This window comes from Piliocolobus tephrosceles, chromosome 1 (assembly GCF_002776525.5).
Source record: "Piliocolobus tephrosceles isolate RC106 chromosome 1, ASM277652v3, whole genome shotgun sequence".
Lineage (NCBI taxonomy): Eukaryota > Metazoa > Chordata > Mammalia > Primates > Cercopithecidae > Piliocolobus > Piliocolobus tephrosceles.
The window spans coordinates 130,300,518-130,316,022 of NC_045434.1; the positions used below are offsets into that span (position 1 = coordinate 130,300,518).

The window sequence follows — 15,505 nt, forward strand, 5'->3', positions numbered from 1 at the left end:
TATGTGCCACATTTTCTTAATCCAGTCTGTCACTGATGGACATTTGGATTGATTCCAAGTCTTTGCTATTGTGAATAGTGCCGCAATAAACATACGTGTGCATGTGTCTTTGTAGTAGACTAATTTATAATCCTTTGGGTATATACCCAGTAGTGGGATGGCTGGGTCATATGGTACATCTAGTTCTAGATCCTTGAGGAATTGCCATACTGTTTTCCATAATGGTTGAACTAGTTTACAATCCCACCAACAGTGTAAAAGTGTTCCTATTTCTCCACATCCTCTCCAACACCTGTTGTTTCCTGATTTTTCGGATCCTTCTTTTATTAAAAAGAGTGCTCACCAAGCTGGATGCAGTGGCACTTGCCTGTAGTCCCAGCTACTTGGGAGACTATGAATAGCCACTGCACTCCAGCTTGGGCAACATAGTGAGACCCTATCTCTAAATAAATAAATAAACAAACAGACCCCCCTTATCTCTCAATACATACATACCCCCAAAAACAAAATAGTGCCCACCAAATCTTAAAATTTAACACATTTTTCTTCTTTATGCATGTAATACACATACATATATACATAAATGCACACAATACACTATTACACACACATTTTGATTTTTGTTTTATGAATGCTTTTTCTGTGACTATTAAAACTCCTATCACTGCTGTTCAGTTTGCCTTGCCATTTACTAAAGGTAAGATCGCCTGGTAACCAGATCCCAGAAATATTGAGTGAAAAAAGGGAGATGCAGAAGGTTAAATATAGAGTGATACCATTTTTAGAAAGCTCAAAAACGAGCACATTCAAACAATGTATGTGACATAATGTAATATTAGTAAAATTTTAATTTTTAAATTGGGTCATATGTTCATGCACATACATTTTGTTAAGCTTCTTAATTTACATATATGTTATATATATACTTACATCAAATAATATATAGCATAGAGTACAGTGTAGATACATAGATGCTAAAGCAAATTTAAATTCTAGTAAGACGTCCAAATTCCCCCTAAACTTCCCTAAAAATTCTTGTAAAGCCTCTAAAGAAACTTTTAAAATTCTGTCACTCTGATGAAAACATTCCTTTATTTTGATTTTAGAAGCAAGATTACAAACTTAAAAGCATTAGATACGTTAATAATGAATTGTGTTTGGTAACATTGTATATAATTGGTCATTGTATTTCTGTGTGTAAATCATTTATATAAATTGTAAATCTTCATAATTGTATAATTGTATCGTTTGTTATGGGTCAGAAAGAAATTAAACCTATTTTATAATGCAGGTGCCATATAAACTTCAAATTTAATTCAGTAATTCCATATTAATTTCTGAGTGTCTTTTAATGATGTAATATACCATAAGTGTAACAATCACCTGTATTTTAAAACCGTATATGGTATTACAGATTGTCTTACTACTAGTGGTTTGCTTTTGGCTTTCATATTTAACTTGGAATTTTTATTAAAGTTTTTCATCATCATTTTGAAAGTTTTCTTTAATGGAGAACACGTAATAATTAATATATTCCTTTTTCGTAGGTCAGGAAAAGAGGCCAAAAATGTTAACATCAAATTTAAAGATAACTAATGAAGACAAGAATTATATTTCACCAACACAAAAATTCCAATTTGCCTTTCCTTCTGATAAATATGAACAAGATGATCTAAATTTAGAAGGGGTAGGTAAAAATGACTTATCACATGTTGCTGGCAAGCTGACATATAGTTCTCAGAAATATAAAAATCACATTGGCACTGAGATAGCACCTGAGAAGAGTGTTCCTGATGATACAAAATTAGTTAATTTTGCAGAAGATAAAGGAGAGAGCACATCAGTATTCCGGAAAAGGTAATTATTATAATTAAACGAAATAATATTCTGTGAATAAATTTGAATATTTGTACGTCTAAAAGTGTTAAATATGGTAGAATGTGAATGAGAAAAACAGCAAAATTTATCTCCTAAATAATTCCTTACTGTCTCCATTCCTGGTGTCATACTCCTGGTCCTACACATAAATATAACCATAATTGTAATATTTAACTGTCTACTACAAATGGTACCACAACAGGCCAGGTGGGACATAGGAATCTTCATTTTAAAGACATTTTCTAGATGATTATTATGCACACAAAAGTTTGAGACCCATTTTCCTAATGCCTTGAGTTTTAAACAGAGGAGTAAAATTAGATTTTCTTTTCTTTAAGGGTTCGTTTTGACCCCAATATGGAGCATAAATTATAATAGAAGGGAGTTAAAATAAATTGTGAAGGTCCACTAGAAAGATTGTCTTATTAGTCTAGATGGGAGAAAATGGTAGCTAGACCTAGGACAGTGGTATCAGGAATGGAGACAATCCAGAATTATTTAGGAGATACAATCCCACAGGCCTTAAGTGATTATTGGGTATGAGATCTGACTCCTAGGTTTTCAGTTTGAGCCAGAATGATGAAGGTTGGTAGTGCCTTTTTTTGATTTAAAGAACTGTAAAGTAAGAACAGGTTCGGGGGAAGGTGATGAGTACAGATATGGCCATGTTGATTTTAGATATTTATAAATAGTCCAGATATTCAATTGGGTATATGGATTCAAGATACAGAAGAAGTTTAGTTGATTGTTTTTGTTTTCTCTGACATAGTAGATGTGGTTATCTGTGGAGTTTGAGGGGAAAAGTGAGAGTACTGAGCAAGAATGAGAAGAGTGGAATAAATTATGGAGAATGGGAAAGCAGTCTAATTAGAATAATGGTAGGATTGATGGACACTGTAAAGGGTCCAGCTAAGGTTGATCTCTATAATGTTTGTAATAACAGCTTTATTAAGATATAATTCACGTACCATCAATTCACCGTTTTGAAGTGTAGAATTATTTTATTTTCTTATTTTTTTCATTCTTATGTATTTACCCACATTGGTTTTTATAATACATAGTTTTGCAACCATCACTATTAACTAATTTTAAAACATTTTCGTCTCCTGCAAAATAAATTCCTTACTAATTAACAGTTACTCTTCATTCCTTCCTTTCCACAGCACCTGGTGACCACTGATCAACTTTCTGTCTCTATCATCTCTATGGATTTACCTATTCTAAACATTTCATATTAGTGGAATTATACAAAATATGGCCATTTGTGTCTGGCTTCTTTCACTTAACATAATTTTTTTTTTTGGAGGTGAATATTTTTCTTTTTCTTTTCTTTTCTTTATTTTACTTTAAGTTCTAGGGTACATGTGCACAATGTGCAGGTTTGTTACATATGTATACATGTGCCAGGTTGGTGTGCTGCACCCATTAACTCGTCATTTACATTAGGTATATCTCCTAATGCTATCCCTCCCCCAGCCCCCCACCCCATGACAGATCCTGGTGTGTGATGTTCCCCACCCTGTGTCCAAGTGTTCTCATTATTCAGTTCCTACCTATGAGTAAGAACATGCGGTGTTTGATTTTCTGTCCTTATGATAGTTGGCTCAGAATGATGGTTTCCAGCTTCATCCATGTCCCTGCAAAGGACATGAACTCATCCTTTTTTATGGCTGCATAGTATTCTATGGTGTATATGTGCCACATTTTCTTAATTCAGTCTATCATTGATGGACATTTGGGTTGGTTCCAAGTCTTTGCTATTGTAAATAGTGCCACAATAAACATACGTGTGCATGTGTCTTTATAGTGGCATGATTTATAATCCTTTGGGTATATACCCAGTAATGGGATCGCTGGGTCAAATGGTATTTTTAGTTATAGATCCTTGAGGAATCGCCACACTGTCTTCCACAATGGTTGAACTAGTTTACACTCCCACCAACAGTGTAAAAATGTTCCTATTTCTCCACATCCTCTCCAGCACCTGTTGTTTCCTGATTTTTTGATGATTGCCATTCTAACTGGTGTAAGATGGTATCTCATTGTGGTTTTGATTTGCATTTCTCTGATGGCAAGTGATGATGAGCATTTTTTCATGTGTCTGTTGGCAGCATAAATGTCTTCTTTTGAGAAGTATCTGTTCATATCCTTCACCCACTTTTTAATGGGGTCATTTGATATTTTATAAATTTGTTTAAGTTATTTGTAGGTTCTGGATATTAGCCCTTTGTCAGATGGGTAGATTGCAAAATTTTTCTCCCATTGGTTGCCTGTTCACTCTGCTGGTAGTTTCTTTTGCTGTGCAGAAGCTCTTTAGTTTAATTAGATCCCATTTGTTTATTTTGGCTTTTGTTGCCATTGCTTTTGGTGTTTTAGTCATGAAGTCCTTGCCCATGCCTATGTCCTGAATGGTATTGCCTATATTTTCTTGTAGGGTTTTTATAGTTTTAGTCTAACATTTAAGTCTTTAATCCATCTTGAATTAATTTTTGTACAAGGGGTAAGGAAGGGATCCAGTTTCAGTTTTCTACATATGGCTAGCCAGTTTTCCCAGCACCATTTGTTAAATAGGGAATCATTTCCCCATTTCTTGTTTTTGTCAGGTTTGTCAAAGATCAGATGGTTGTAGATGTGTGGTCTGAGGGCTCTGTTTTGTTCCATTGGTCTATATCCCTGTTTTGGTACCAGTACCATGGTGTTTTGGTTACTGTAGCCTTGTAGTATAGTTTGAAGTCAGTGTGATGCCTCTAGCTTTGTTCTTTTGGCTTAGGATTGTCTTGGCAATGCAGGCTCTTTTTTGGTTCCATATGAACTTTAAAGTAGTTTTTTCCAATTCTGGGAAGAAAGTCATTGGTAGCTTGATGGGAATGGCATTGAATCTATAAATTACTTTGGGCGGTATGGCCATTTTCACAATATTGATTCCACCTATCCGTGAGTATGGAATGTTCTTCCATTTGTTTGGTGCTCTTTTATTTCGTTGAGCAGTGGTTTGTAGTTCTCCTTGAAGAGGTCCTTCACATCCCTTTAAGTTGAATTCCTAGGTATTTTATTCTATTTGAAGCAACTGTGAATGGGAGTTCACTCATGATTTGGCTCTCTGTTTGTCTGTTATTGGTGTATAGGAATGCTTGTGATTTTTGCACATTGATTTTCTATCCTGAGACTTTGCTGAAGTTGCTTATCAGCTTAAGGAGATTTTGGGCTGAAAGGATGGGGTTTTCTAAATATACAATCATGTCATCTGCAAACAGGGGCAATTTGACTTCCTCTTTTCCTAATTGAATACCCTTTCTTTCTTTCTCCTGCCTGATTGCCCTGGCCAGAACTTCCAACAGTATGTTGAATAGGAGTGGTGAGAGAGGGCATCACTGTGTTTTGCTAGTTTTCAAAGGGAATGCTTCCATTTTTTGCCCATTCAGTATGATATTGGCTGTGGGTTTGTCATAAATAACTGTTTTTATTTTGAGATATGTCCCATTAATTCCTAGTTTATTGAGAGTTTGTAGCATGAAGGGCTGCATTTAACATTTTTAAGGTTCATGCATGTTGTATTATGTATTAGTCTTTCTTTCCCTCCCTCCCTCCCTCCCTCCTTTCCTTCCTTCCTTCCTTCCTTCCTTCCTTCCTTCCTTCCTTCCTTCCTTCCTTCTTTCCTTCCTTCCTTCCTCTTTTTTTTTTTTTTTTTTGGAGTCTCGCTCTGTCACCCAGTCTGGAGTGCAGTGGTGCAATCTTGGTTTGCTGCAGCCTCTGCCTCACTGGTCCAGGCAATTCTCCTGCCTCAGCCTCCCTAGTAGCTAGAGCTACAGGTGTGCACCACCACGCCTGGCTAATTTTTGTATTTTTAGTAGAGATGGCTTTTCACCGTGTTAGCCAGGATGGTCTTCATCTCCTGACCGCATTATCTGCCCTCCTCGGCCTCCCAGTGTTGGGATTTCAGGCGTAAGCCAGCACGCTCAGCCAGTATTTCATTTTTTTTAAATGGCCAAATAATAGTCCATTAAGTGGATATACCACATTTTGTTTATTCACTTATCAGTTGATGGACATTTAGATTGTTTTAACTTTTTGTCTATTGTGAATAATATGGCTATGAAAATGCATGCAAGTTTTTGTGTGAATGTGTGTTTGCAGTTCTTTGGATATAAACCCAGAAGTAGAATTGCTGGTCATATGGTAACTTTATATTTAGCTTTTCTGAGGAACTGCCAAATTGTTTTCCAAAGTGACTGCATCACTTTACAGTCCCATTCAGCAATATTTGAGGGTTCCAGTTTCTCCACATGCTGGTCAGCACTTGTTATTGTCTGTCTTTTGTATTACAGCCATCCTACTGGGTGTGTGAAGAGGTGTCTCATTGTGGTGTTGATGTGCATTTTTGTAATGACTAATTGTCTTAGTTATTTTGGTCTGCTATATTGAAATACTATAGATTGGGTGGTGTAAATAACAAACATTTGTTTACACGATTCTGGAGGCCGGAAGTCAGAAATCAGAGTGCCAGCATGGTTGGGTTATTGATGAGGACCCTCTTCCCAGTTATTTTCTCCCATGGTTTTTCTTTGGTGTGTGTATAAACAGAGAGAGCTCATGTTTCATCCTCTTTTTATAAGGGCATTAATTCCATCATGGGGAGGTACTGTCATGACCTCGTCTAAACCCAGTTACCTTCTAAAGGCCCCACCTCTAAATACCATAACATTGGGTGGCTGAGGTGGGCAGATCATAAGGTCAGGAGTTCGAGACCAGCCTGACCAACATTGTAAAACCCTGTCTCTACTAAAAATACAAAAATTAGCCAGGCGTGGTGGTGGGTGCCTGTAATCCCAGCTACTCAAGAGGCTGAGGCAGGAGAATTGCTTGAACCCGGGAGGCAGAGGTTGCAGTGAGCTGAGATCATGCCACCGTACTGTAGCCTGGGTGACAGAGTGAGACTCCATCTGAAAACAACAACAACAACAAGAACAACGACAAGAACAACAACAAAAAAAAAACATTGGGGATTAGGGCCTCAACAAATGAATTTGGAGGGAGGGACATTAATATCCAGTCTATAGCAATAATGTTAAGAATCTTTTCATGTGATTATCAGCTGTTTGTTTGCCTTCTTTGGAGTAATGTCTTATTCAGATCCTTTGTCCGTATTTTAATTGGGCCATTTGTCTTTTAATTGTTGAGTTTTAAGAGTTCTTTATTCTCAATCAAAGTCTCTTATCATCTGTATGATTTGCAGATATTTCCCCCATTCTGTGGGTTTTCAGTTTTTTGATGGTGTTCTTTGCAGCACAAGTTTTAAATTTTGATAGAGTCCAGTTTATCTAATTTTTCTTTTATGCTTATGCATTTTTTTTGATGTAATACTTATTTGACATTACTTTGGTTGCTTATGTTTTTGGTGTCATATTTAAGAAACTATTGCCTGATTCAAGGTCATGAAGATTTACTCATGTTTTCTTCTAAGGGTTTCAGAGTTTTTAGCTCTTACATTTACGTCTGTGATCTGTCATTTAATATTTTAAATATTTGTGTGAAGTAGGAGGCCATCCTCATTCTTTTTGCATGTAGATATTCAGTTGTTCTAGCCTCATTTGTTGAAAAGACTGTTCTTTCCCTACTAAATGTTTTGGCACTGTCATTGGAAATCAACTGACCATAAATGTAAAGGCTGAGTATTGACTGACACCAACTGATTCTCTGACACCAACTTGGCGTCTAACCAAGTTGACACTTAACTCCTGGAATTAGTGTCAGACCCCACAGGTTGAAGGCTCAGTTCTATAAGACTGACCCCACTTTGAATTCCAGCTGAAAATGAGATTCCCAGGCTACCCACATTTCTGTCTGGCCAACTACAAATTTGAGGCTTCCATGATCCCATATTAGGTTTAATAATTTGCTAGAATGACTCAGAGACCTAAGGGAAACACTTTACTTACATTTACCAGCTTATTATAAAGGGTACAACTCCAAATGAAAGACATATGGCAAAATATGAGGGAGAGGGTGCAGAATTCCCATAAATTCTCTTGAGCATGCCACTCTGTCAGCACCTTGATGTGTTCCCCATTCCAGAAGCTCTCAGAACCCTGTTGTTTAGGCGTTTTAATGGAGGTTCCATTTCATAGACAAGATTGATGAAATCACTGGCCGTTGCTAATTAAAATTGATTTTCAGCCCTGAATGGATAGTCGTCTCCATTACTTATTCTAGAAGATGTGAGTGTTTTATTAGGAACCTTAATGGTTACTTCATCCCTTAGGGATATTGTGAACAAGTTACTTTGATAGATTGTCTTTTGATCAAATATAATACAGTACAGTCATAAAGATAAAATGTTTCCTTGTTTTTAGAACTTTGCAAAGAAGTAGTTCTTACATTGAAGTGGTTGTTGGATATAGAGTTTGGGATGATTTAATCTGCTAATATACTTAGTTTACATCTTTTCCTTTTTTGGGGGGTACACAGTGCTGATTTGATTGGCTAGGAAAACTGTCTTATCTGGTAGCTTCTGTGGCGTGAGATGCAGTTGCTGACAACTTTTAATTCATAACAAGTCTGTTAATTTATTCCTATAAATTTAATATGTTAATGTAATTGAGTAGCTTGAATCACTTCAGTTAAATTTAACTACTATTAGGTGTTACAAAATTTACTATTTACTGTGACTATATCTAGTGACTTTTTCTCTCTCTTAAGTACTTTACTGACTTTAAATGGAATATTAGTTATCTGTGGTTGTGTAATAAAATTATCCCAAAATTTAGTAGTTTAAAACAACAGTAAACATTATTATCTCTCACATTTTCTACAGGTTAGGAATTTAGGAACAACTTAGCTAGTAGTTTTGGCTTAGGCTGTCTTGTGAGAATGCCTAAAGATATTGGAGGCCTCTCACAAGAAGGCCATAATCAAAATGTTAGACATGCTGCAGTTATCTGAAAGCTTGACAGCAGCTATCAGGTCTCTCTTCAAGGTGGCTTGCTGTCCTTGACTGAAGAGTCAGTGCTGGTTGTTGACAGGAGACCTCAGTACCTCTCCACCTGGCCTCTTCATAGGGTTGCTTGAGTGCTCTCTTTATATTGTGACTAGCTCTCCACAGAGTGAGAGATCTAAGAGACCATGGGGAAAGGGGCAATGTCTTTTATTACCTAGCCTTGTAAGTCAAACATTTGCACTTCCGCAGTACTCTGCTAGATAGACAGGCCAGTCCTGATTCCACGATTCAATTTGTAGGAGATTGCAAAGGGGTGAGGAGCAGGCAAGGATCTTTGGGGCCGTTTTTGGAGGCTGACTACCACAAATGGATTTCTCTGAGTTTTAGGAAAGTAGACATACTTTGGTGGTAAACTTAGCAAGTTATATTTTAGGAGAATGTTTAGCTTTTTTGTTTGAGTAAACCATAATCTATGAATGTTTTTAAAGGGGCCAATTTTATGCTAATTTTTCATATTCCAAGCAAGTGTTACAAGTGAGAAAATATGTGGGTCTTTTTTTTTGCAGATTATTTAAAATATCTGACAATATACATGGGAGTGCTTATTCCAATGGCAGTGAATTGGACTCTCACATTGGCTCAGTGAAAAGTGTACAATCAGAAATGAACAAAGGGAAATCAAGGAACTATAGCAGTAGTAAGCAGAAATTTCAATATTCTGCAAATGTGTTTACAGCAAATAATGCTTTTTCTGCTTCTGAAATCAGAAAAGGCATGTTCAAAGCACCATCTTTTCCAGTTGCTTTCCAGCCTCATGATATTCAAGGTAATTTCTTGCTTTCTCAGTTCATTTTGTGAGTACAGACTAATCTGCATTTTTCAGCATAGGGGAAAATGTAAAAATATAGTCAATGTGAGTAGATTATCTCTCTGTGCAATTACTGCAGTTTTTTATTATGTTGCATTATTTTCTAAGCTGGGCTGTGTGTTAAAATATTTTATCTGGTGTGCTAAAAATATGTTTAACTTTGCTCTCAATAAAAAGTTGTATTAGTTTTATTAAAATGGCTTTTATGGAAAGGATAAAAATATTCATTTCAGGTCCTAGCTGCTGACCATTAAAATTTTTTAAATATTTATATAAATATGTAGGTTTTTTTTTTTTTTCCAGAGGTAACAGAAGATTGTTTAGGTTCCTTGAAGGCTGTCACAGAAATTCGTATCCTTTAAGTTATTTACAATAGCTGCTTTGTATTTATTAAATCATAATTTTAAAATATTTTGTTTAATTGTGTTTCTGTTTGTTTATTTTGATTGATGGAGAAAAAGATGGAAAAGTTAATCTTTTTGGTGATGTAAGAGGTACATGTGGCCGGGTGCGGTGGTTCACCCCTGTAATTCCAGCACTTTGGGAGGCCGACACAGGCAGATCACGAGGTCAGGAGTTTGAGACCAGCCTGACCAACATGGTGAAACCTCATCTCTACTAAAAATATAAAAAATTAGCTGGACATGGTCGTGTGCACCTGTAATCCCAGCTACTCAGGAGGCTGAGGCAGGAGAATCTCTTGAATCCGGGAGGTGGAGGTTGCAGTGAGCCGAGATTGTGCCACTGCATTCCAGCCTGGCAAAAGAGTGAGACTCCATCTCAAAAAAAAAAAAAAGAAAAAAAAAATATGTGTGCAATAGTGCTACTCAAGATGTGATTGCAGACTGGTTTCAATTTGTGAACTGTTTGTTATCAGTTTATAAGTTAAGTACAGAAGTCAGATCTGTATTATTGGCAGAACTCTGAGCATATTTGCTTACAAATAGGTACAGATAATTTCTCATCTTTTGAGAAAGAGCAGCCACATTGGGTTGAACTGGGCAGGGGAAATGGATGAGAATGGGACATTGTGTGGATTAGGGACATTTCTACAGATCTAGTATTTTTGAAAATCTAATGTGAAGTTTATACATAGAATCCAAGTTTCAAGTCTGAACATTTCCAGTGTAAATATTTTGAGTATGTTTGTGTGTTCTGGAGGTAACATTGTCTTTGCTTCTTTAATACCCTGTGTATGCCTATAATAGTGCACTTATTCTGTTTTAATTCACCAGCAGTTTATGTGACTATTTCCCCATGATCTATGAACTCTTTGAAGGCAAGGATCATGACTTAACTTACTTACCTGCCTATTTCCAAATACATTGAAAGGCAGATAAAGTAAGGCAGGTAAAGTAAGGAAATTGTTCTGGCAAAAGTATAGACATAAGCAAGGGTGAAGATAAAAAAGTATGAAATATGTTTGGAAAGAATAAGCTTTCCAGTTTGGCTGAAGGGAAAGATATGATTAAAGAAGCAATAAGAAATATTAGATAGTTATCTTAGGATCATATCATATAATGTTATGAATACCAAGGTCAAAGGTTTTTTTATTTTATTTTTGTTTTTTATTTTTTCCCCCAACTTTGTTGAGGTATAATTGACAAATAAAAATGGTATATATTTAAGGAGTACAACATGATTTTTTAAATATATAAACATTGCAAAAATAATTACCACACTCAGGCTAATTAATGTATCTATCACCTTTCACAGTTACTTCTTTTTTGTGGTGAAAATACTTACAATCTCTGTAATAAGGAGAAACCATGTCATATTTTTGAGCATTTCAAATATCATCATTAAAACTATGCTTTAGGAATATATAATTAGTGACTTATTGCTTGGCAATGTTCTAGCATCCACAAAAGTTATGATCTAGTTGACAAAATGAAAAATGAATTCCGGATATTGCATAGCTGTGCTAGAGAAATCTAGCAACAATAACTAATCTTGGGTACTCCAGGGATCATCTGAAATAATTCTGAAGTATGGTTAGAAAATATTTGCCTGACTTCTCATGAAAAGTCCCCTCCAATGCAGATAGCTGATTTGAGTAAAAATGAGGAAGAGGGATCAATAAGAGGGTTATACATGTTGATATAGTAACTATAAACAGAGCCAGTGTTTAGCACTTTATTCAGCATGGTGTCTCAATGCTGCCACACTTTCTTTCCTCTGGTGATCAAAATAGGATGGAAACATAGGAAATATATTAGCAGTAAGCTGTTAAAGATGTTTAATTATCTGTACGATGGCTGATTCTCCTTATCCCTTACTGTAAAGTCTTTCCATATGACACTGGCTTTTAAAGAGCTTTGAGGGTCTTTATGCTATATTAGCACAGCTGAAATGGTTCTGTTGTTTATTAGTTAGGACTACTGCTTACACTTGTGTCCACTGATTTATTGTCCAAAAAGTTCATTTTCTGTAAAACTCATTGTCTGATACCTTGTTTCCAAGTATGTATATAAAGTAGAAGACTGAATGCTATTTGTGGTAATTTGAGAGTTTGTAGATTACTTGGACATACCTTATTTTCTTATTCTCTTTAAATATTTTACTACATTTGAATCCTCAGGGCAATAGAAGTTTTCTCAGGTTGATCCTACCACAGTAGTCTTGTCATTTTCAGTTCTGCAGACATTTTCCCCATAATTTCAGTGACACTGCTGAGAGTTTATTGAATGTAAGGCCAAAAATTGATTTCAATTGTTGATAGTGATGATAAATGATGTTAGCAGTTGAGTTTTCTTATGAGCTGAAACACTGATTCTATAAATATCTACTCTGAATCAAAGATTCATTTTTGTGAATATAAATTGATATGGAGCTATCTAATGAGAGAAAAACCAACATGATGGCCCACTTGTGGGCTTGTTACAAATAAATATTTGATAGAAAGAGACATGTTTTGAAGGAAAAATGAGATTCCTTCTCAAGCTTATAGATTTTCAAATTCAAAATTACGTGTTTGTTTGGCAGAGATATGACACTTTGCACACCAGAAAGTAAAATGAGGATTTATAAATTAACTGCTTGATGTAATAATTGCAAACCTATATTAACTGAGTACTTACTATGTGTCAGGCACTGTTCTAGGTGTGTGGGATATGTCACTTAAGAAAACAGACAATGAATCCTTGCTTTTGAGGAGATACCATTCTTGGGATGAGGGTAGGGAAGAAGCTAGATCTCAACAACTGTAACAACATACAAATAAGTCATAGAGTTTTTTAGAAAGTGATGACTATTATGGGAAAAGAAAAAAGTAGAGCAGGGTAAGGGGGTTAGATTGGGACTGCTGGGATTCGTGGCTCAGGGTGTAGAATTAAACAGTACTTAGGGTAGACCTTGAGAAGGTCAGATGTAAGCACTTAATGGAGGGAAAAGAGCCAAGGAAATATGGAGGGAGGAACAGTCTAGGCAGGGGAAGGCCTCATGGCAGGAACATGGCTGATGTTTTTGAAGAACAGCAGAGTTCAGTATAGCTAGAGGAGATGAGTCAGGGAAAGAGTAGTAGGACTTGAAGTCAGAGAGATAAAGGCAGGAGCTGATGCGAGGAGGGAGTGGCAGTGGGGAGACAAGGTCATGTAGAGCCTTATACCCCTATACTTGGAGAGAAAGGGAGGAATTTGATCAGAGAAGTAATATGATCTAAGTTTAAACAGGATCACTATAGCAATCCATCAGTTCTTGTATATCTTTATAAAAATCCAGTTGTTTAAATAACTGTGTACTTGTGTTCTCAGATATGTTCTTTTTTTTTTTTTTCAGATATGTTCTTAACCATCTTATATCTTCTAATAGATTATAACAGTCTCAATTGTAGGAACTCATTTTCTTCTTTATTTACAGCTTCCCACAGCTTTCTGAATCTATTAATGTATTCTGTATATAGTGTTCAATGACTGTGGTTGATATATTGTAAGAAGAATGCCATGTAAATACAGATATCTCCCAATCTTTCAATAGACCCTCACCTTGGAGAGGGCACAGTTTATTCTTCATATCTATTAATATTTTTGAACTTTCTTATAGGGGAAGGATGATTTAAGTTCTTCCTGCCAAGCCAGTATGTTGATAATTACAATTAAACCCACCACTTAACACAACTAAATTATCAAAAACAAAGAGATTTAGTATTAGGTAACCAGAAACACATCAGCTAATGAAGTACAATCAATGCTTAATGAAATAGTTGAGTGAAATTCTGTACATTAAAGAAGAGATAAAAATCAAGTGGCCTTGTCAAGGTAAATAAGAAAAAGCACTACTCTGGAAAAGATAAACCAGAAGTATAGTTCTGATTTACTTGCCATTATGTACTTGCATCTCTTCCATCATATTTAGCACTCAAGTATAACCCTTATATAATCTTGTTTCCCTATAGGAACTTTGCAAGTTCTTTTCAGAATATGGAATGTGACTGGAGACTAATAATTTATGAATAATTTATGATAATTCTTTTCTTAAGATGCCAAATAGCAAATGTTAAAACCTCATCATTAAACGTTGTCAGAATCAATATTAATGTTACTTAATTTTAAAATTAAAAGTAGCCAATTTTTTAAATTCTGAAATATTTGACTCCTTAATGTTATTGTAAGCGGCAAAATTTAGAAGTATTTTCAAAGAATTTCCATATTTCAACTATATACAGTCCAAAGCCTTTGATGATGTAAGTATTTTATTTAACTTATTTATTTTTCTACCTTTCACTAGGTTGTGATCACTAGATTGGGACAGCTGGGATTTACTACATCTTTATGTCCGCACTGCCACACTCAGTGTCTAGCACATTATAGGAGCTCAGAAAATATTTGGTAAATGAATACGTGTGATTTTCATAGGTGGATTTGTTTGTATTTGAGTGCAGTAGTGAAATCTCAGCTCACTGCAACTTCTGCTTTCCAGGTTCAAGCGATTCTCCTGCCTCAGCCACCCAAGTAACTGGGATTACAGGCGTGAGACACCACTCCTGGCTAAGCTTTGTATTTGTAGTAGAGACAGGGTTTTGCTATGTTGGCCAGGCTCATCTCAAACTCCTGACCTCAAGTTATCTGCCTTCCTTGGCTTCCCAAAGAGCTGGGATTACAGGTGTAAACCATCGCGCTCAGCCAGGAATGATTTTCTTCTAGGTCTACATTGACAAATGAAACAGCATGATAAAATACTAATAATGTTATTTTTCGAGAGAAGACACTCTAGAGCAAAGTTACAATTTCTATAACTTTAGAGGAAAAATGTTTGAATTATTATTCCTTAGATTCTTATTAAGATTTTTTTTTAACAAATTGAGAACGTGTGTGAAAAATTCTATACGTTACATGATTGATAACTTTTTATTTTTTAGCTTCTTTACACAGATAGGAATTTTGTGATTTGTGCTCCAACCGGTTCTGGAAAAACTGTAGTGTTTGAACTAGCTATAACAAGATTGTTAATGGAAGTACCATTGCCATGGTTGAATATTAAAATTGTTTACAGTAAGTATTTATTTTAAGAGTGATGATTAATTATACTAACAAAAAACCATTGAAGCAAAATGAAGAAATAAATTCAGTTTCTGGCCTTAGGAATTACTTGGCTTTCTATATATTTCTAGTAAAGTCTGGTCTTATTTGTCATTAAATTTAAAATACATTTTCCAGAATTATAAATAAAAAGTAATATTTGAATTGAGAATTTGACTTTTACATGCTTATTTTTTAAAGGACAGGCAAAATGAACAAATCAAACATTTTGTAATTCTAGAAATTTGCATAGGTACTTTTACTCTACTTTCTTAGGCGTGTATTTAAAAAAAATTTTTTTAATCAAAG

General features: G+C 35.4%; 1 protein-coding gene across 1 annotated transcript in view; it reads left to right on the forward strand.

Moving 5' to 3' along the window:
- Nucleotides 1–15,505, forward strand: part of HFM1 (helicase for meiosis 1) — a 124,397-nt gene that overhangs the window by 9,680 nt on the left and 99,212 nt on the right. The window contains exons 4-8 of the mRNA XM_031935741.1: nt 1,548–1,857; nt 9,379–9,638; nt 9,984–10,031; nt 14,291–14,361; nt 15,037–15,169. Of these exons, the coding sequence (XP_031791601.1) occupies nt 1,548–1,857; nt 9,379–9,638; nt 9,984–10,031; nt 14,291–14,361; nt 15,037–15,169 (822 nt within the window). The remainder of the gene's footprint in view (nt 1–1,547; nt 1,858–9,378; nt 9,639–9,983; nt 10,032–14,290; nt 14,362–15,036; nt 15,170–15,505) is intronic.